The 20,593-nt window shown below is 41.5% G+C and overlaps 1 protein-coding gene across 3 annotated transcripts in view; it reads right to left on the bottom strand.

The window, feature by feature from the left end:
* arhgef1 (Rho guanine nucleotide exchange factor (GEF) 1) overlaps positions 1–20,593 on the bottom strand; it is a 72,051-nt gene that overhangs the window by 26,301 nt on the left and 25,157 nt on the right. For 2 of the 3 annotated variants that reach the window (XM_054741114.2, XM_015950528.3), the window contains exons 2-11: positions 18,625–18,711; positions 18,406–18,519; positions 13,289–13,387; positions 7,844–7,886; positions 7,635–7,740; positions 5,019–5,159; positions 1,857–1,886; positions 866–968; positions 680–719; positions 456–482 (exon numbers count right to left, since the gene is read on the bottom strand). In XM_054741114.2, coding sequence (XP_054597089.2) covers positions 456–482; positions 680–719; positions 866–968; positions 1,857–1,886; positions 5,019–5,159; positions 7,635–7,740; positions 7,844–7,886; positions 13,289–13,387; positions 18,406–18,519; positions 18,625–18,705 — 784 coding nt within the window. In that variant the 5' untranslated portion in view covers positions 18,706–18,711. The remainder of the gene's footprint in view (positions 1–455; positions 483–679; positions 720–865; positions 969–1,856; positions 1,887–5,018; positions 5,160–7,634; positions 7,741–7,843; positions 7,887–13,288; positions 13,388–18,405; positions 18,520–18,624; positions 18,712–20,593) is intronic. The other variant, XM_054741115.2, reaches the window with a different exon arrangement.

Genomic DNA, 20,593 nt, shown 5'->3' with positions numbered 1-20,593 from the left:
ACACGACAAACACGCTTTCTTGACAATCTTTGTGAGTAAAAAAAGTGTAGAAATAAAAACGAACAACGTGTGTTATTAGGGAAATAGCGGGTGAGAAGTGTTGATGCAGGATTGCGCATGCGCCGTGAGCGGTTCTGATACTTTTTGGGTCGCAGCTGCTCGCAGCGCCGCTTCAACAGTGCGATACCCTCACGAGGGACGAGCCAAATATCAAACAGGCCAGAAGTCCGTGTGAGCTCACGATTGCTGATGGGTAGCTGGTCACGGGGTGTTAATCGCCTCTCGTAACCCCCGGTACACTACACCACGCTCAGCGCTAAACTCGCCACGATCTCGTGGATTTTCGCACGAGTGGAATATCGGCTCAAAAAAGTGAAAAAGTCGCACAGTGTCTGCCCGGCTTTAGATTAGTAAGATGGTAATCATTCCACAGATGGACTCTAAGCAAAGAGTACCTTCAGGGTCTGGTCTTCTGTTGTCGACTGTAACAGGAAAAAAGGGCAGGACAACATGTTCTTATGTGGAAACCATTCAGGGACAGCATCACGCAAAAACTCACAATCCAGTTCTCAAACGTCCCTGATGTAGAGTAATAAGATCTATCGAAGATTTGTTTATTTAAAAAACGCTGAATCATTCAAATATCCTTCAAGAACATCAAAACACAAAAAGAAAATACCTGGAGTTGGTTTCCATCTGTTTGGGATGCTTGGAATATTCTGGAAGACCCCCAAAGGTTGGCCATGGAACAACAAAAATAAACAATGAAATGATTCAAAATCAGATCAGTTACATATGTAAAATGTTGTTTAAGTCATTTAAGAGTAGAAGGAGGTTGTCTTATGCAGCCAGGAGGAAACTTTACCTTGATCCCAAAGATACTTCGTTTGGACTTCTTGCTGTCCACGGGCTTAATTTTGAGCCCAAATTGCTTCATGTAGACGGCAACAGCAGAAAAGATGGAGTGACTGGAGGGAAAGAAAAGACACGTGGCTCTTAATAAGATGGTTTAAATATTTTATTACAGAGCACGTGTGTCAGACAGTAAAAAAACATCTTAGAAAACAGTTAAGAATTTGTAAAATTAGTTTTTTAAGGTTACATTTAATTTAACAGATAATATTAAAAAGTACATTTAGGTTTATTATGTTTATTTATTTGGCAGACGCTTTTATCCAAAGCCACTTACAATTTATATCCTATAGGGCATGTTGTGATCTGTGGGGGAAACCGGAGAACCCGGAGGAAACCCACGCACGCATGGGGAGAACACGCAACTCCACGCAGAAAGGCCACAGCCGAGTTTCAAACCTGCAACCGTCGTGCTGCAAGGCAACAGTGCTAACCACTGCGCCACCACGCAGCCCCTTTAAACCACTTTAAACTCTTGTTAGTTGGATTTTAATAAGCTAAAATGTTTTTTATTTTTTTTTATAATCTTCACAATTTACAGCACTAATCAAAAGTTGCGAGTTTAACGATAAAAAGTGACACGTTAGAGCAGAAAAGGCAGGGGGTGGTGAGTTATTAGCCGGAGGAGGAAAAAGGCGGGGCTTAAGGATGAGATTAAGGCGGAGCTTAAAGCTGTGGGAGATGACAGAGAGACAGAGTTTCCCAGAACATGCTGTCTGGCTGAACACATCAGGGTTTCACCACAACTAAATTAGGTTTAAAGTACATTTTAAAATGTATCCTGATTTGTGAATGAAAACATTTGTTTGGTTATCTTCATGAAAAACATTCAGATGCATTTCCTGCCCTTGATCCAGTGTGGTCCCTTGTGGTCTGACCACACCCAGAGATTTTGCACAAACACCCAAACAGAAAAGGAACAGATTTCAACAATTCAAACTCACCATTTCTCCTCGTCCGGGACGATCTGAGGTCTGAAAGGGAAGATAAAAGTGTCAGCTCTGTTTTAACGAACAGCGTAAACAAAACCGCTAATCTCACCTCTTCCTTTTAAGTAGCATTTTTTCTCTCACTCGTCCGACTGATTACTGACTGTGTTTCGGGATGGTGGAATCTAAAGCGACTACGCTTTTCTCTTTCCCACTCAAAGCTGACTGTTGTGCTGTTGTGTTCACAGCTGAAGCTTTTTATCATATTCTAAAAGTTTCACAAAGAAAAAGAAAAAAACCTAAGAAAGTCAAATCAGAAGCATAACATTTTCACTTATGCCTGCTCAATTTCATTTCAAATATAACTTCTACTCTTAAGATCTGCAAGAAAAAACAATGAAACCGCCGTTTCCCGATGCTTGGGAGTTTTCTGCAGTGATTTGCCTCTCCTGCAAAAATGCCGATCCAAAGTCAGAAAGGCTCCAGCACGGCGGAAACGTCTATTGAAACATGTTTTTGTCTGATGCAACCATCGGATGCAACATGCAAGCAAGACCCTGGAAACTCGATCCTGATGTTTGGAGATCAAAGCAAAGGACGGGGGAGGAGTTTCCCCGGGATTTCCCTCAATTATCCAATCAAATGGTTTGGTCACCATTTTTGCATCAGCACAGACCAATGACGGGCAGAGGGGGCGTGGTTGCTGTGCTGTGTTGGGTGGAGTTGACTGGGTGCATCAGTTCGGGAGACTGTTTAACGGGATTGTCAGAAGGAGTGAAGCTGAATGAACGGTTTGTGTGATGAAGGCAAACATCCAACTGTGTGAGAGCGTCTGACTAAAGCTGGATTATTAAGTCTTTCATAAAGACAGTCCTGCAGACCTCTCAGGTCCTCACTACAATCATCGTGGTGGTCTCCTTGCATTTCAGCAGTTTTTTTACCTTCTACTTCTGACGAGATGAAGTTGGACAGTAGTCTGCCCTTCCCTCGACCTTCTTTCCCTCCCTGTCACACTTGTTCTTGTGGAGGATAACATGCTGTAGTTGGATATGGGGCCATGGATGAATTTACTTTCTCCTAGATCTCTAGCTTTCATTCTTTTATTTACTTTAAAACAGAAGCTATCCAACACCGATAACCCTCTGGCCATTTTGCTCTCCATCTCTTCTGATGCTACCCCCCCCCCCCCCCCATCCACCCCAACCCAAAAAGTTGGCAGTATGCCAGGGGAAATCCTCTCAGCCAGCGTGGCACTGCTTCCTCCATCTTCATTTCCTTCTTACTGTGAGCGGTTTCCTTAATTACAGCGCTCCCTCTCCACCTCACCAGCTCAACTCGTTTTTCCCCCTCATTTCCTGTTTTATCTCCTGCCTGTCATTTGTGTCAAACGTGACACGAATACCGTCGAAGTGAGTTATAACGGAAAGTTGACTTTACTATAAGAGTAAACTGTAAAAGTGGGATCAAATTTTAACTGTGAGAAGGCTTACCTGAGTTTTTCTGCTGGTAGTTTTTAGGGTTTTTATCAGGCCGATAAACCTCCTTAGTAAAGCCGATTTGCAGACAGGCACATTCCCGGGCAGAAGTAAATGTAAACGTACGTTCCTGAATTACATCTGCATAATAAATGCTCTAAATATTATTTTCAACTTGAAAGTATTTTTATGTTCCAGTTTTGAACATTTAATACTTGGGCCAGTTTTTGACTTATTTGATTAACTTTAGTTAATGTCTGATTTTAACACTGAGCAGTGACCAAAATTAAGATTTAACAGTGTTCAAAAAAAGATTCAGATATTTGGTTCACCAACTGATGTTATTAGTGACATTTGAAATTGCAAATAAGGTGGAAAAACATTAATCCCTCCTTTCCACCGGAGCCGTCGGCAGCAAATTACTGCAGCAGCGCGTCTTGCTCGCGTAAGCTGCTGCTTGGCCCTTCCCACGAGGCGCGAAGCAGAAGGGGAGCAGCTGTCACCGACTGAGCACAAAGTCACACGACATTAGCAAAATCACGCGTATTTTAGATAGCATAACTCACAGAGGTCCATACAGAAAAGAAATCACGTTAATAATTAGCATAAACTCACCATCTTGCCCCAAAACCGCAGATTCGTCACTCCATTCGTAATCCTTCTTGACGTTGTCTTTATAAAAACTGTGACTGGGATCAAACAGGATTGGGTACTTCTCCACTTCAGTAGTCAACCTTTCGTCATCCATTATGGAAAAACAAAGGAGAGCGCTAGCGAGGTGATAACTTTTTCTTTAAAGTAAAGCAACCGGAAGGCAGTACGTTTGTTTATTCTGAAAACCTCGGGAAGCTTTGCTCCGTTTCCGCGTCCGATTTCCTGTCTTTCCTTCCCCAAAAATGTCGAACTCGACCCGTTTCAGAAGCGTAGCGCGTAGAAAATAGAACCGGCACGGAAGGGCCGCGACATGCTGCTCCTGAGACGCGGCCGACTCGCGCTGCTGACGGCTCCGGTGAAAAGGTTCTGTTGACCACAGCGGTTCCTATCAGCAGCTATGACGTGCTGCTGACGGCTCCGTCACGGCTCCGGTGGAAAGGAGGGGTTAGAAATCAACCCAAAAATCGGCAGCACATATCGACCATGACCTCTAGATATCGGTGTCTGTACCGGCCACAAAAAAAAGACAATCGACCTTTAGAAGTTGGCATAAACTATTAGAACATGGAAATTGGGGTCCTTTTTCATTGAAACTCTTCAGACCTTGATCCCATTCAGAACTCGTGAATCCCAAAGAGGTGGGTGGAAAAGCAAGAACTCACAAACTCTGAAACTCCAAACATCATTTAGGATTCAGCCTAACTGTTGGTTGACGGCGCGCCAGAGTGACTTTCTGCAAACATTTAATCTAATTATCAACGAAAGCCTTTGAATTATGTGAGGCTCTTGTAATTATGCATCCATGTACCACAGAAACATCAGATTAAACTAATAATCTCAATAAAATGAAGCAATGTATGAAAATCAAAACTCGCCATTTTGTTAACCTTTCACGACAGCGATGTTGGCTTGTAAAAAAGAATTTTATCATTTATTAAATAATATAAATCTGCATTTGAAAAATATTTTGCATTGCCCTTCTACAACTTGACAATGATTTGAGGAATCCTGGGTGCTTTCCATAACTCTGATAAAGAAATACACTCACTGTTGTTCGAAGAGCTTGTCCAGCAGCTTCTCAGCCACAGATCTCTCCTTCATCTCCCTCGGGATCCGTAAAGTGTCACGGTGGTTCTCTACGTCTTTGAGCTCGCTCTCGTTGGGGGTCATACCCATCATCCTCTTTTGCCTAAAAAGACACAAAGAGGCTGTTTTGTTGGAAAGTTTCTCCAAAATGACAAAAAGACCCTTTCTTTAAATATTACGGGGAAAATAGAGTTTTTGGTGTTTGCGTAAATGACACTAAAGCCTTTTAGAGAAGAGATGTGTACTGGGGTCTGAATCAACTAGTCGACTTCACGGCTCTGTAGTGACTTTTTATGACTTTCATAGACTAGTCGCTGTCACGTGATAATGACCGACAAGATGGAGTCCTCGGAAAAGACAGCAGGTGGTGAGCCCCTCCGCGTAGGGAGGCGACGCGCTGTGCCAGAGCGTCGGTATCTGACGCCCGCCGTAAAACGGACATTTGACCGAATTGTGACCTTTACCCTCTTGCAATTTAACCTTCCCCTCACCCCCATCCTAACCTTAACCAGCTTGCGCATGCAAAGCTCTGATCGTTGACGCGCTCCAGACATCTGCGTCCTGAGCACGGCCACAGTAACATTATCAAATCAGGTGTCGCCACCTCAAAAACTAATTTAACACGCGATCGTTCGTGTCGGCTCATTTCCTTTTATGTTTTCTGTCTTTTATTTGTGCCTGATGCATTTCGCCGCTGCGGAGCGGGGCGCATCACCTGTTTTGTCCTCCAGTGACGCACTATACCGGGAGGGGGGTCGTGCGCTCCGTCCTGCAGCGCTCCTCCGTCAGAAGGGGGGGGGGGGGGGGGGGGGGGGGGTCGCGCGCTCAGCACAAACGAAGCACAAAGAAAGTAGACTATTATGGTCCATTTTGGAGCACTTTGGGAATTTGAAGATGTCATCATGCAAAATTAAAACTTGTAATATCTCAGAAACCGTTGCAGCACAAAAGTCGATTTTACTTTCACAAATCAGCACAAACGAAGCACTAACCGAGCAGCCTATTTGCCTGCACTTTTAAAGCTGACAGAGGATCAGCTTCACAGAGATAGGGTGGGGTGCAAAATTTCACACGCACGTTTTTCTCGTTTCGCTTAGTAGGAGGGAGAGCCGCGTTGTCGCACATGTCTCATTGAAAATGAATGGAGGAGAGGCGATGTCGCCTCCCGTGTGTCGAGCCCATAGAGGCTCCTCCCACATCGGAGCAGGTTCAGGCTGACTTCTAAAGCTTGGTTTATGCTTCATCAGCGCGAGTGCGGAGTCGCGCGCTTTAGTTGACTTAAAAGCTCAACTTGTCTTTTAAAAATGGTCTGAATGTTTCTGACGGCACACGTTAGCTCAAACAAGCTAAGGTGTCAGAATGCGTGCGTCTCTCTCACGGAGCTGACGTTAGTGAGGAAAAACTATCAGACGGCTTCAGCCTGCCCGGTAATGCAAGAAAACTGCATTTTTTGTTATTTAGTACATTTAAAAGCTGTTTCTACCTACAGATTTCCTCCATGCATTTTTGCAGTAGAACATGTTTTATAACGCTCCTCTCTAGATAAAAATCACAAGCTGCTTCACAAACACATAAAAATAAAAAAAGATAAGATTTAACTGTTTTTATTGTCTGATTAAATAGTAAATATTAATGTGAATGATTTGTTGTACTAGATTACAATCTAGACCAGGGGTTCCCAAATTGGGGGTCGGGACCCCCAAGGGGGTCCCCACAAAATTACAGGGGGTCCCCACAATTTTGTCTTTGCTGAGATTGTGAGGCTAGCAAGAATTTCTTTGTAAAAATTACATTTATAAACTCCCAATAACACACCCTACAGTATAATCACAACTCCATATATAATTTATAACTGTGTGTCTGTGTAAAGATGGTAAATGATCACATTTAACGTGTGTACGCATGTAGGAGTTGGGGCTAGGGGTCCTGGCTTGGACAAGAGCAAGGGGGTCCTCAAAAAAAGAAATTGGGAACCCCTGATCTAGACCATCTTTTCACTTCATCTACAGGATGGCTTGGCAGGCTAGTGTTGGACCTTTGTTTGCAGAAAATCATGAATTGAAACGAAATCGCAATCTCTGCAAGAAAAATTGCAATTCAATCTTTTCCTAAAATCCTTCAGCCCCAATGCACATCCTCAATATCAACAACAAAAAGGACAGATCGTTATATTTTTGATGAGGATGTTGAGCTCAGAGCTGTAAGAGAGAGAGTACCGACACAGTGCTTCTCGTGGAGGTTGTGGGATTAAAGCGAGCATCGATCATACATAAAAGGAGATGAAATGGATGCATTTTACCACCAGCCTGCACTTTCCCACGAACAGTCTTGTCCAGTAAAGAAACTGCTTTTCTCATAAAGTCAGTTATCAAATTGTGGACCAATTGTGCCGAGTAGAAAGCGGGTATTACTGTAACATCATGGGCTGCTGGTGCATTGGTGGCACGCAACTTCAAAGAGTCCGTCGAAATGTAAACAAAAATTCTACAAGATGAGCCGTCAAACAGCTTCAAAAACTCTCACAGCGGTCCAGTTCCATTCTGCTTGTGCACAAAGCGCAGAACAGAAAACTATTTACCTGAAATCTTGAAGCTGTTTGCAGATTTCACAAAGCTGATGACTCTGAATGTCCTTGGCATAACTTTTTTGGGTTTCATCAGAGAACAAATCGTAGCGGGTCCGATCTTAGGAAAGAGAGGAAAAACACGAGAGCGTGAATTACCAAAGTAAAGAAAATGATGTGAATTTGTTTCTAAGTTTTTTAATATAATTTTAAAAAAAGCTTACCCAGTTCGTAGGATATACTCTGTGGTACGCTCACTCTGAGACACTGTAATGTAAGTCAGATAAAGGGTTACAGATATGAGAATAAATATGAATTATAAACATAATCCAAATAATCAATATTTAAGAATCATTTAAAGAATACACAAAAAGGTCAAATTTGCTGTGCTAGGGCTGTGCAGTTACTACCATTCTCCACAGGGGGGCATATTAACACTAAAAATCTGACTTACTGAAGAAAAGAAAACCTTACAGCAGCTGAACAATGGAAATTTGCCACCAACATGAAAAAAACACACCTCCGTGTCAACAAGGCCATAGAGGTGCGTTATGTGGTTAATATTTGATTTTTTTTTTGTGAGGAAGACTTCTCCTGTGGAATTTTCTCACGGTCCTGACAGGAAGTAGTTGGGGTGAAAGACAGACTAGAGAGAAGATGATCTGGGTTGACTGACATGAGGAGGAGGAGGAGGAGGAGGGATAAAGTCCATGTGTGCAGGGAGGAGTGATGAAGGGTAACAGAGAGAAGAGCTGCACTGACTGACAGCAGATATGTAAATCAATCAATCAATCAATCAATCAATCAATCAATCAATCAAAGCTTTATTTATAAAGCGCGTTCCGCAACCCTGTCAGGAAGCCCAAGGCGCTGAACATGGTACAGTAGAAGTATAAATATAGTGAATAAATCAAAAATAAAAGCAATACAAATTACAAAATACAAATTACAAAAAAAGGTGAAACATTCTAGTACAGGACAGATGGGTAAAACAAGGGATAGAGTGAACCAATGAAAACTGTGAAATAAATTCAACGTAAAAGAGGGCTGAATCAAACATGTTCAGGAAACGCCAAGCGGAGGAGGTGGGTTTTGGTAAACACAAAAGTACATGTAAACACATTTGAACCAACTTTCTATACGAATTTAAATAAGATGATTCTCCTCTGAGTGTGGAGGTAATATCTTTGGTATTATATTAAATGTATTCATGTCTGCAGGTTTTCCGGAGTCAGGGTATCTGCAGGTTTCTGGGAGCCAAATTTAAGACTTTTTAAGACCTTTGCTAAGGCCACTTTGACCAAATTTAAGCTATTTTTAAAATTAAATTTAAGCTATATTTTCCAGCTATTGCCTGGAACCGGTGCTAACCACATCACGAACGTGGGATTAGCCATCCAGTTACCATTAAACTTCCCCATGGCGCAAGCTCCCACTAGCTTAACCAGCTAATGTGCTCATCTAAAAATAGCCCCCTTTCACAACCAGCTGAAAGTGTACGGTTCCGCTTACGCCAGTATCATACGCAAAAAATCCCTAACACTAACTAGAAATTCACAAAATTTTATAGAAATAAAAGAATCTTGTTTAGTGGGCGTTTGGTAATTTAAGACCTTTGGAAACTGTATTTAAGGATTATTTGTCATTTTTAAGGATTTTTAAGGCCTTAAATTTTGAAAAGCAAATTTAAAACTTAAGACTTTTTAAGGACCTGCAGATACCCTGACAGTCTTCTTAGCCAACGTGGTGGTATATAATCCTTATCGTCCAAATGTCACTTCACAAATCAGACCACCATGACTCACCACAGCCACCTTCGGTGTGGAGAGGCTGGTTCCACAAACCACTTCTGTTCACTCTACCCACCCAAAACACATACAATCACTTTAAAGTCAACAGAATTTTTGTCTTGTTTGGCTCAAAATGAGAACATTTTCTTAAGTTAATTTTTATTACTGAGGATTAGTGACACAGAGCTGGGGAGTTATACTTCCTGGGATGTCATTAGACATTTTATAGTGTCTTGTCCAAATAGTGATTTCCACTTAGGACCCTGCCTTACGTTTGCAGACAGCCATTTCTCCAAAGCTTTTATTTTAACTCTTAATTACTCCAGAACTCGTGTTTACACGGATTTTTTTAAATAGATGTTTAATTTCCTTTAGGAACCTTTGACAAACACCGGTTGGCCTAAACCCAAACCCTCATAAACAAAGGTCATTACGGAGAGGAACAGGCCTGTGTATATACGTTAGCGCACGTACGCACGCACGCACGCACACACACACACACACACACACACACACACACACACACACACACACACACACACACACACACACACACACACACACCGTTAGCCAGCAATGCTGAAACGTGACACGTGTGGATCATCAGCTCAACAGGGAAATGATTTTAAAACAACCTTTTTGAACCAATAAAACAGAACGGATGTTGAAAAGGGCTCATGGTGAGTCACACGGCAGACACGCTGATAGAAACAGGCTCGGTCATGAAATACTTAAAGTGTTTTGGTGTTCACTGATCGTGGAACTCCGTTCAGACACTGCTTAGACGATGTTGAGCTAAAAATCACAGATTTTCTATTTATTTCTGTTACATCTGTGGTAAATTTACAGATGTGCAACATGACAAAAAATGCTGCTATCCTAATAGAGGTAATCTCTATTGTGATAATAAATACATTTACAGCATATTTTCTGCTAAGTCTGCTGTGTTCAGGAGGAGGAGATAGGCAGAGTGAAACTAATGCTAACCCACCTCCCTCTCTAAGCTTAGATCATCACAGATTTTTAATCATGTCTTGAAAAAACAGTAACGCTTAGTTTAGGGAACACAAATTAACCATTAATTAGCTGCCAATTAATATGCATATTAGTGGACTACTAAGTCTGAATTAGTTATTAAGCTATTATTAGGTGCTTATTACCAATGCTGTAAGTCTAATATTAACAGGTCATAAATGAAGAGTTTTATCAAAATAAGCCATTCATAATGGTTTGTTAACTGAAAGTAAACGGCTTGTTGCTGATTAACGCACACACTAATTAGCTCAAATCAATATGTGGCTTTTAAAGAAGTAACTCAAGGAGAATAGTTAATTCTGCATTAATAACCAAAATTATTATGTTCTGGTAATATGTAAATAAACACCAAACTCCACATGTTAATAGAGCCTAAGCAATAATCAATTAACCACTTGTAAGCACGAATACGTTCATACCTAATTACTAGTAGTTTAGTATTAATTAACCACTTAAAGACAAGAATAACTACGCCAATTACTTCATTAAAAGCCACATATTGATTGAGGAGTTTAAGTATCTCGGGGTCTTGTTCACGAGTGAGGGTAGGAGGGATCGGGAGATCGACAGGCGGATTGGTTCGGCGTCTGCAGTGATGCGGACGCTGAGCCGATCTGGCGAAGAAGGAGCTGAGCCAGAAAGCCAGGCTCTCGATTTACCGGTCGATCTACGTCCCAATCCTCACCTATGGTCATGAGCTTTGGGTAATGACCGAAAGAACAAGATCGCGGATACAAGCGGCCGAAATGAGTTTCCTCCGTAGGGTGGCCGGGCTCAGCCTTAGAGATAGGGTGAGGAGCTCGGACATTCGGGAGGGACTCGGAGTAGAACCGCTGCTCCTCCGGATCGAAAGGAGTCAGTTGAGGTGGTTTGGGCATCTGGTCAGGATGTCTCCTGGACGCCTCCCTGGGGAGGTGTTTCGGGCAGGTCCTGCCGGCAGAAGGCCCCCGGGTCGACCCAGGACATGTTGGAGAGGTTACATCTCCAATCTGGTCCGGGAACGCCTTGGGGTCCTGCCGGAGGAGCTGGTGGAGGTGGCCGGGGAGAGGACGGTCTGGAGCTCCCTAGTTGGGATGCTGCCCCCGCGACCCGGACCCGGATAAGCGGAGGAAGACGACGACAACGGTATTGATTTGAGCTAATTAGCATGTGCATTAATCAGCAACAAACCATTTACTTTCAGTTAACCATTATGAATGGCTTATTTTGATAAAACTCTTAATTTATGGCCTGTTAATGTTAGATTTACGGCATTAGTAATAAGCTGTTAATAAGTGCTTAATAATGACTAGTTCAGACTTAGTAGTCCATTAATATGCATATTAATTGGCAGCTAATTAATGGTTCATTTGTGTTACCTAAACTAAAGTGTTACAGAATAAAACCTACTGACATTCTAATTTTTTAGATTGCTCTGCTGAAAACGTGTTTAGCGTTAAATAAGCTGAACACTGTATCCTGCAGAAGACTTTCTATTCTCACCATAACATCTCGGCCCTCCACTAAACTAGCCTGGCCTGCCAGACTCGTCCTCTGTTTAATTCTGCACAGAGAAAGAGTCTGGTAACCCTCCCGTGCAAATAACCACACCCCCTGAGAATTCCAACCGAGCCAATCAGCGCTGAGCAGCCTACGTCACAAACAACGAAGATGGCGTTTGAAGTGAAGTTCGCCGCGGCTCTTTCCTTTTGGACATGTCTTTAAAACCACAACAGAAAGAACCGCTAAAAGCCTTTCTTCTAAAGAAAGACGTTAGCGCCATCGCCGGGCGCCATTTTTGACTACATCTAAAAGACTACAACGTTGCACGGTGCAGTTGGCATTTCCGCATTTTTTCTGATTGGTTATTTTTGAGCTGATTAGTCCCGCCTCTCATGTGCCTCTGCCTTAGAGTAACCAGACGTACTCTGCTCAGTGCTGATTGGCTCGGTTAGAATTCTAAGGGGGTGGGGTTATTTGCATCAGAGAGTTACCAGACTCTTTCTCTGTGCAGAATTAAACAGAGGAAGAGCCTGGCAGGCCAGGCTACCACTAAACAAACAAACAAACAAACAAACAAACACACACACACAGAGGCTGCTGGACAGGGGCGTGTCATGGGAGTGGCCTGGGGTAGCACAAGCCACCCTTAGAATCTGATTGGCCACCCCAGGTGCCACCCTACTAAGTTCCAGTTTAAATTGACTTTACATTGTCGGCAAAATGCTTGGGTTGTAAACTCTAAAAATAGTGTGTGGTAGCACGCACCTTTAACACTGTCTTCTAGCCCAGGCCTACAGAACATTTCTGTATTATTATTTATTATTTTTTCATATTCACATAAATAGCATTTAGAGTCCCAATCAACTCCAGTTGGTGGCAATAATGCAGCAAGAAGTGACTTGCTAACCACCACAAAACTAGAAGATGAATAGAAAAAAATGGTGATTGTGCAATGTGAAACTCCAAAATTCACTAGAAAGTAAATAAATAAATAAACAAACGATTTGTGTAAATAAATAAATAAGCATAACCATTGGTGCCACCCATGCATAAACAAGTGCCCCACATGGGCCACCCCATTTTAAAAGTCCTGAACACGGCTCTGCTTCTGGAGCCACCGTATCCAAAATACGGTCTCTCCATCACTGCAAATATGATGAAGTCTAACATGCCACAATGACTCCTCGGAGAAAAACCAGATTTGATCTGGCTGCTTTTATTATTAGACTCTTTAATAAAAATTGTTGTTTTACCGTAAAAGAAAGACAATTTAACCACCATTAATGGTTTTGCAGCTTTTCACATTTTCAAATCAATTCTCATTCCATCTTTCACAGGAACACCAAGCAACGGTCTACTTACCGCACTCTTGTCCAAGAAGTAGTTGTAGAATTCTGCGAACTGTTTCTTGGTCTCTTTAGCACTGAGGTTGCTGAGAAGGTCAGCATGAAGATAACACAGCTGGGAAGAGGGAAAAAACATGAGGGTCCTGATTCATATTTTAAAACTGTGTTGCCTTCTGCAAAGGTCTCTACAGCTAATATTTTCAAGTTTGACATCACTCCTAAAAGCTGCTCAGCACCGAACTAAACACTGAGCAAATCCCTGTTAATTTAGCTCTTGCCCAGATGTGACCAATCAGGTTGTTGCTACTTGTACAAAAAAACAAATCACACACCATTTAAAAAGCATAACAACACACAGCTAAATGAACACTTGAAAGATGCAATGGTACCTGGGAAAGTCACAGTGTCTGCATGCAGGGGAAAGTGGAAAACACATGCACGCTTTACTTGGGCACCACCACAGACACAAACACTTATAATCCACATGGAGCCACGGAACATAATCTGATCTTCAGAGCTTCACAAGAGTTTTAGCAGCAGAATAAATCTTGTAATGAACACAGTTTAAGCTTAAATCGAGCAAATCTAGAGGTTAAATAGTTAATATTTACATGTTTAGCTCTGGTAATTAACATGTCCAGATGGTTAAAAAAGCCATATATATTTGGAAGGTGGATATATTTCATAATTCAATGTTGTGTTACATCTTTATCTACTTACCAACTTGTGTTTGTGATTATAAGAATATTAAAATAATTAGGGAGGTCCCGATCCGATCACATGCTCGGAAATCGGCCCCGATCACGTGGTTTCAGACTCGATCGGGACTCGGGCTTTACTTCCCGATCCAAGCCCCAATCCGGACTCGGATGATGGGTTCAAATTACAGGAGAGCAACTTGGTTCTCCTTAAAGGTTGTCAGGCTCTCCTGATGCCCTTAACTTACACACCCAGAAGGAGCACAAAAGAAATCCAGTTTCTACCTTTATTATATTATTTATATGGACTCAGCGTGGTTCTTTTGGGCAGAGATGCGGAGAGCTGCAGGCAGACCGCTGATGATTCATGAGCTGCGTTCTGCACACGGCCACAGTAACATTTTCTAAGTTTCTAAGTGGCGTCACCAAAGATATATAATTAACACACAGTCGTTCGTGTCCGTTCATTTTCTCTCTGGTAAGTTCTGTCTGTATTTGAGCACGACGTGTGGACGCGCTCGCGCTGCAGCCCTCCTCACTGGCGCAGTCGGGCAGCGCGGCGCACACTCCGCTTTTTTTGCGGTCAATAGATCAATTTGATCTGCTAGTTAAAAAGTGACTTGTGAGGTGAAAAAGAAGGAAGCAGGCAGGAATTTTTCTGGAGGACTGGGAGATGCAGGAAGATCAGAGACAGACGGGACAGGAAGATCAGAGACAGACAGGACAGGAAGACAGGAAAATAAAAACCAAGAAAACAAAACAAAGTTCTTAAAAAAACAAAATGTAGGTAGATTGATCCCACTACACGTTTGGACCTGTATAAAGCAATAACTTATCAGCATGTAGTATTTATATAGTTGATACAATTCAGAACATCTTCAAAACTCCGTCCCATGTCCAGGGGCGTATCTAAGCATTTTGGGGGCCGAGGCAAAATAGACCCCTGCCAGGTATTTTAAGTTGAGTGCTATCTGCTTTTATATTAGAATTTTTATGTTTGCAATAAAGTCCAAAAGTGAAGAATTTATGTTATTTATTACTTGATTGTTCAAGCTACCCCACAGAAGTGATCTGTTGTTAAAAATTAAAATAAAAAGTTAATTAAATAAAAAAATAAGGAACATTCTGGGACTGTTTCTTCCTTTTCTTAATTTTTTTTAATGTATCGAGAGTATCGGATCGGGACTCGGTATCAGCAGATTCTTAAAATCAAATGACTCGGACTCAAGGGCAAAAAAACCTGATCGGCAATCCCTAAAAATAATCTATTTAAAACAAAAAAAGTTCAAATCTAAATTTTTTACTTTGACCATACAAAGAATATTACACTTTCTAACCAAATTTATCTTTACTATTTAAAGAAGAAATCCAGATTTATTTTTTTTGTCAGGTGGCACCAACTAGAGGTGGGAAAATGTATTGCACCTTTAAGCCCCTCACCCTACTTCGGTGATTACAGCTAGATGCAGCTCCTCTCATTTGTGAACGCTCACCTCTAGGTAAGAATTACTTGCCCATAAGAAATATTGCCAACTCAGTCTAGGTACTTCCATAAACGAGTGCACGCTCTAGTCACATCTGTACATAAGTGGATGACTAATGCTATTGGCTAACACTGCGTGGTGCTCAATTCAAACTGCACGAAGCTCTATGGGATGAAAACAGGCTTAGCACCAAAAATGCTGACATAAATTACATCGCAGTGCAAGGTACGACCATCACTTCATCTATTTTTTACATAATTCCCGAAGGGGTGAAAACTCCAGATTGCTGCTTTCATTCCCAAATGTCATGAATTGTCTTTTTTTTTTAGATTCTGTTGGAATTAAAAGGGGAAGTGAGAAGACATGAGAAATATCTTGCAAATACTTTTGTAGAGTGCATTCTGCTGAGTCCTCCCACATGTCACCTTCCTGTAAGACAGTAGGAGAGTTTACACTGCCAACTACAAAACAGAGACGCCCTCTCCAGAGCTTGTTTGTTCTGGACTGCTATGGAAATGCAATGAACTCTGCAGAAAAAGGTCATTTGTTGTCTTTAGATATAAATGGCTCATTCTTGCTTCTTGGCTTGTGATTCAACAGAAATACTAACAGAGGACTTTTATACATGTCTCTTCTCTGCTTTTAATTAATGCACACAAAAACTTTTAAGTGCTCGTCTATTTATTTAAGTGTTTTTTTGGAGTTCTCTTTTAAAAAACTTAATATTTAACTTTCACCTTTCCCCTAAAACTATAGCCTGGCCTGCCAGACTCCTCCTCTGTTTAATTCTGCACAGAGAAAGGGTCAGGGAACTCTCCTATTCAAATAACCCCGCCCCCTGAGAATTCTAACCGAGCCAATCAGCGCCGAGTAACGTACGTCACACCACAACGCCGAGTTTGTCATACACATGGCGACTGTAGCGGAGTTCGCTGCGGCTCTTTCCTCTGTTCTAAATGACTTAGACACGTCTTTAAAACAACACGCAGAAGCACCAAAAGCCTTTCTTCTAAAGAAAGATGTTTGCACTGTCGCCAGACGCCATTTTTGACCACAGCTATAAAACCATAGCGTTGCGCAGTACAGTCTGCATTTCCGTCTTTTTTCTGATTGGTTATTATTGAGTTGCCTAGTCCCGCCCCCCATATGCCCCTCTGCCTGTGAGTAACCAGACTCTTCCTCTGTGTAGAATCAAACAGAGGACGAGTCTGGCAGGCCGGGCAACTAAAACTAGGCTGCAGAATGGTAAATTTTAGGGCTGCACAATATATCGTAAATATATCGTTATCGCGATATCAGCATGCACAATATGCATATCGCAAAGAACAGATCAATATCGCAATGAATGGTCAGCTGAAATGTTAGCTACACATAATGCATTCTGTCAATCAAACAGAAGCATGATGTTTTTTTAACAAATCAAGTAGAGCTCTTCACCCATTTGGCCAATTGGGTGGGTTCTCATAGGTCAGATGCCCGCCCCCGAGGCGGACGGCACTTCATTTTAATGGTTAGCAAACACCTGAGTTAGCTTTGTTCTGCTCTTTTTGCTGATTCTGATTTTCCCGGGATCTACAGATCATATTTTCTTGATCATTTTCATTTTCCCTTTCCTGACATCTTTTGCTTTTCTCATTTTTATGATTTTTTTGATTTCTTTGTTTTTGATTCCTTTTGTTCCTGAGTTAAGTTTTTATTTATCGCAAGTTATATCGTCAGTGCAATATTAATCACTGTTATCAATTATCGCAGGTTTTCCTAATATCGTGCAGCCCTAGTAAATTTAGATTAGGATTATTACAGACACAGGTAAAATGTATTTATATAAAGTGGAACAGACCCCAGAGGACAGAAGGCTATTCTGCTGTTTTACACCAGATCCTGTATACCTGACTAGGTCCAGTTTCATTTTACCACAGGTGGCCCAAAAACACACCTCTAACAACTGTACTCAATAGTTAAAGAATAAGCCTGCATCCTGACTAGAGGTCAACAGATCTTGGTTTTATATATACAGTACATCTTCCCATTCAATGCGTAGTCTTTATTTTCATGACCATTTACATTGGGAGATTCACACTGAAGGTGAGCTCATCAAGAGAATACTAAGAGTGCACAAAGCAGTAATCAGAGCAAAGGGTGGCTATTTTGAAGAAAATAGAATACAAAACATGTTTTCAGTCATTTCACCTTTTCTGGTTAACTCATTCACTGCCATTGACGACTAAAGTCGTCATTTGCATTTTTTTAACTGTGTGAGCGTCGGACGTGCCCCCGCACCGTGAGAACAAACGTCTCAGCTCTAAAGCCGATCTTCATCAGCGTACGTCACACGTCACGTGATCAGGAAGCAGAACATCCATGTGTTAGGAGATCGTTTTGGGCCGCTGCTGTAAGATAAAGTGAGGCGCGAACCAGAAAAGCGTCTGGCGATCACATTTTGACAACGGACTATGAAAGAGCGGATAAAGCTCGAAACGCTCAGATTCTTCCTGATGTAAGAGGTGAGTCTCCGCTTTGATTTGGTTGTTTTGGCGTTGACATCATCCTAGCGTGCAACGTTCTGTCACGCTTAATAAAACAGTAAAAACGGTGAGAGACGCTGGCAGCGAAGGCCTTTATCGATCAGGAAACAGCTGGCAGCGAACGAGTTAAGTACATAACTCCACATGTGTTCATTCATAGTTTTGAAGCCTTCAGTGAGAATTTAATGTAAATGGTCATGAAAATAAAGACAACACACAGAATGAGAAGATGTGTACAAACTTTTGGCCTGTACTGTATGTATGTATATAAATCACCTCGTGTATGTATATATATATAATATATATATACATATATATATATATATAATTATTTATTTATTTGGAATCTTTTGTACTTGTGAAGCACCTCGTGAGTTTTATCTCGACAGGTGCCATATAAAACATCGTCTTCTTCCTAAATCTCACCAGTGGAGCGGGGTCAAACTGAAGAATGACGTGATGCAAAAAGACCAGCAAGTGAGTCGGATGTTTTTTCAGCTCCTTCATGTCGTTGAAGTACGTGCAATTGTCATCTAGCAGCTGTGACGGACAAAGAAGAACAACAATAAAAAAATGGGAACTAAATGAGACAAACTTGAAAGATGTGAATGAGTGAGAACCTTTAGGATCTTTTCTTTTACTCACGTCTGTCATGTCATTCTCAAAGTCTTCATCTTCAACCCCGATGATGTCCATGGCTGAGTTTAGGCCCTGAGCTCCAAACATACCCAGCTAAGAAGAGACAAATGGAGGGAGAAAAACAAGAAATTATAAAATATCGTGTGTTCCACTTTGAACCGGTGCTGTTTTTGTAACCCTTCTGAGTCCCTGCTGAGCCGAGAAAGACAAAAAGACTTATTGTGGTGCAGAAATGGCCAAACTTTTCCAACGGAAAGGAGCTTTAAGCACATAGAATGTTCCAGCTTTCAAATAAAGTCTCAAAAATTGAACATAAAGCATACAACTGTCCCATTCATGCTGCTTGAACTCATACGGAAATACAAAACAAGCAACGAAGTGTGGATTTATTCGTCACTAATTTTAAAACGAGTAATTTAAATATATATTTTTTTCTTGAATCATTAAGGTTAGGGAACGTTTGCACAATTGGGGGAAATTCATTTTCGCTAATAACTGCATGACATAAAACCCACACGTCTAAAAATAAAAACTCAGCTAACATCACAACCCTTACCTTTGAAATGTCTGAGTAAGGTATTAAAAAAAGCATCAGATCATAGAGCAGCCTTTTCTCCACCCTCCACACATCACCACTTCCTCTTCCCCCAAAACACACAAACAACGCGGCCCTTGAATTGAGCCCTCTGAAGGCCACAGACCCTGGGTCGCCACCAGGGAACACCCACATACACAAAAAACACACATCAAACAGCTACGCTGCACAGCGCTGGGTGAGGACAGTGGACGGAGTGTGAGACGGTAAAGTAAAGAGAAAATGAAGCAACGCGTGTCGACTGGACGCCAGTGCTCCAGCAGAAGCCTCTTACTGGAGCTTCTGAAAATCTACAAGATATTTCAGAAAGTCCTCTCTTTCAATAGACTATATCAAGATCATTTATGCACCAATATCGGTTTTTATTTGACTTTATTATTATCTATTTTGGCTTTATTGCACCTTTTTTTTTACACATGCTCTTTTAGAAGCATCCTCATTTTCATTGCCTTCTCTTTTTTGTTACAGAACATATTAGTGTCTAAAATGTGACCAAAACAGAAACACGTGACCTTTACTGATCATTTCATTGCTTCCTTCTTAAAAATGCACTTATGTTTAGAATCCAATGCCAGATTTGATCATTAAAAAAAACAAGTGGTGTGAAAATGTTACTTTTTACAGAAAAAAAAAAACAAGGTTGGGCCTAAAGTGATGATGGACGACATATTTGCACAGAAGACATTTAGACATTCTGTGGCCCCGACATGCTCCATGGAGCTCCACTAATCACAATCGTTCTTACTCAGTTTGCGGGAGAAAGCCACGAGGGTTCCACGTGACACTTGGCTGTTTTCCAAATCATTCCAAACGTGTTGGTTTGGGAAGATGCCACTCAAAAGTGTGAGGCTGACATTTGGATGCTAACAGGGAAAATGTTTTAAGCTAGCCTGTTTTGCAGATTGGCCAGTGTAGCTTTTATGCTGCATGATCAAAAGAACAGGAACCATCTGATTTATGAGCTCACTGCATCATGTGCACTGTTAAACATCTAATAAAACCCCATTAATGCTAAATATTTACTCGTCTTAGAGCTACGCCACCATCTACATACTAATTCCCAGTAAGAAAGTCTCGGTCTGCAATCTGCTTTTTAAAAACGTTGTTGTGCAGTTAAGAGTCCAAATGCTAAACCAACAGAACTATTTCTGCATAGTTTTCTGCAAGACCACCCCCCCAAGACTGGACACTCAGTATCTGACATGCTGTGTTTTTGTACTCATGTAAACCACTTTCAATGGGATTTAAGTAGTTTCCAGATGCATGCTGCAAACCTTTCAAATATGTCAAAAACTGTGCCAACTGTATCTTTAATCTAAGGTAATGGCACTTATCTGAGCAGGAAGTTTCATATTTCTGTTAAGGCATTAAAAAAGTAAA

Source organism: Nothobranchius furzeri, chromosome 5, assembly GCF_043380555.1.
Source record: "Nothobranchius furzeri strain GRZ-AD chromosome 5, NfurGRZ-RIMD1, whole genome shotgun sequence".
NCBI lineage: Eukaryota > Metazoa > Chordata > Actinopteri > Cyprinodontiformes > Nothobranchiidae > Nothobranchius > Nothobranchius furzeri.
This window is presented reverse-complemented; position numbering and strand designations above follow the sequence as displayed.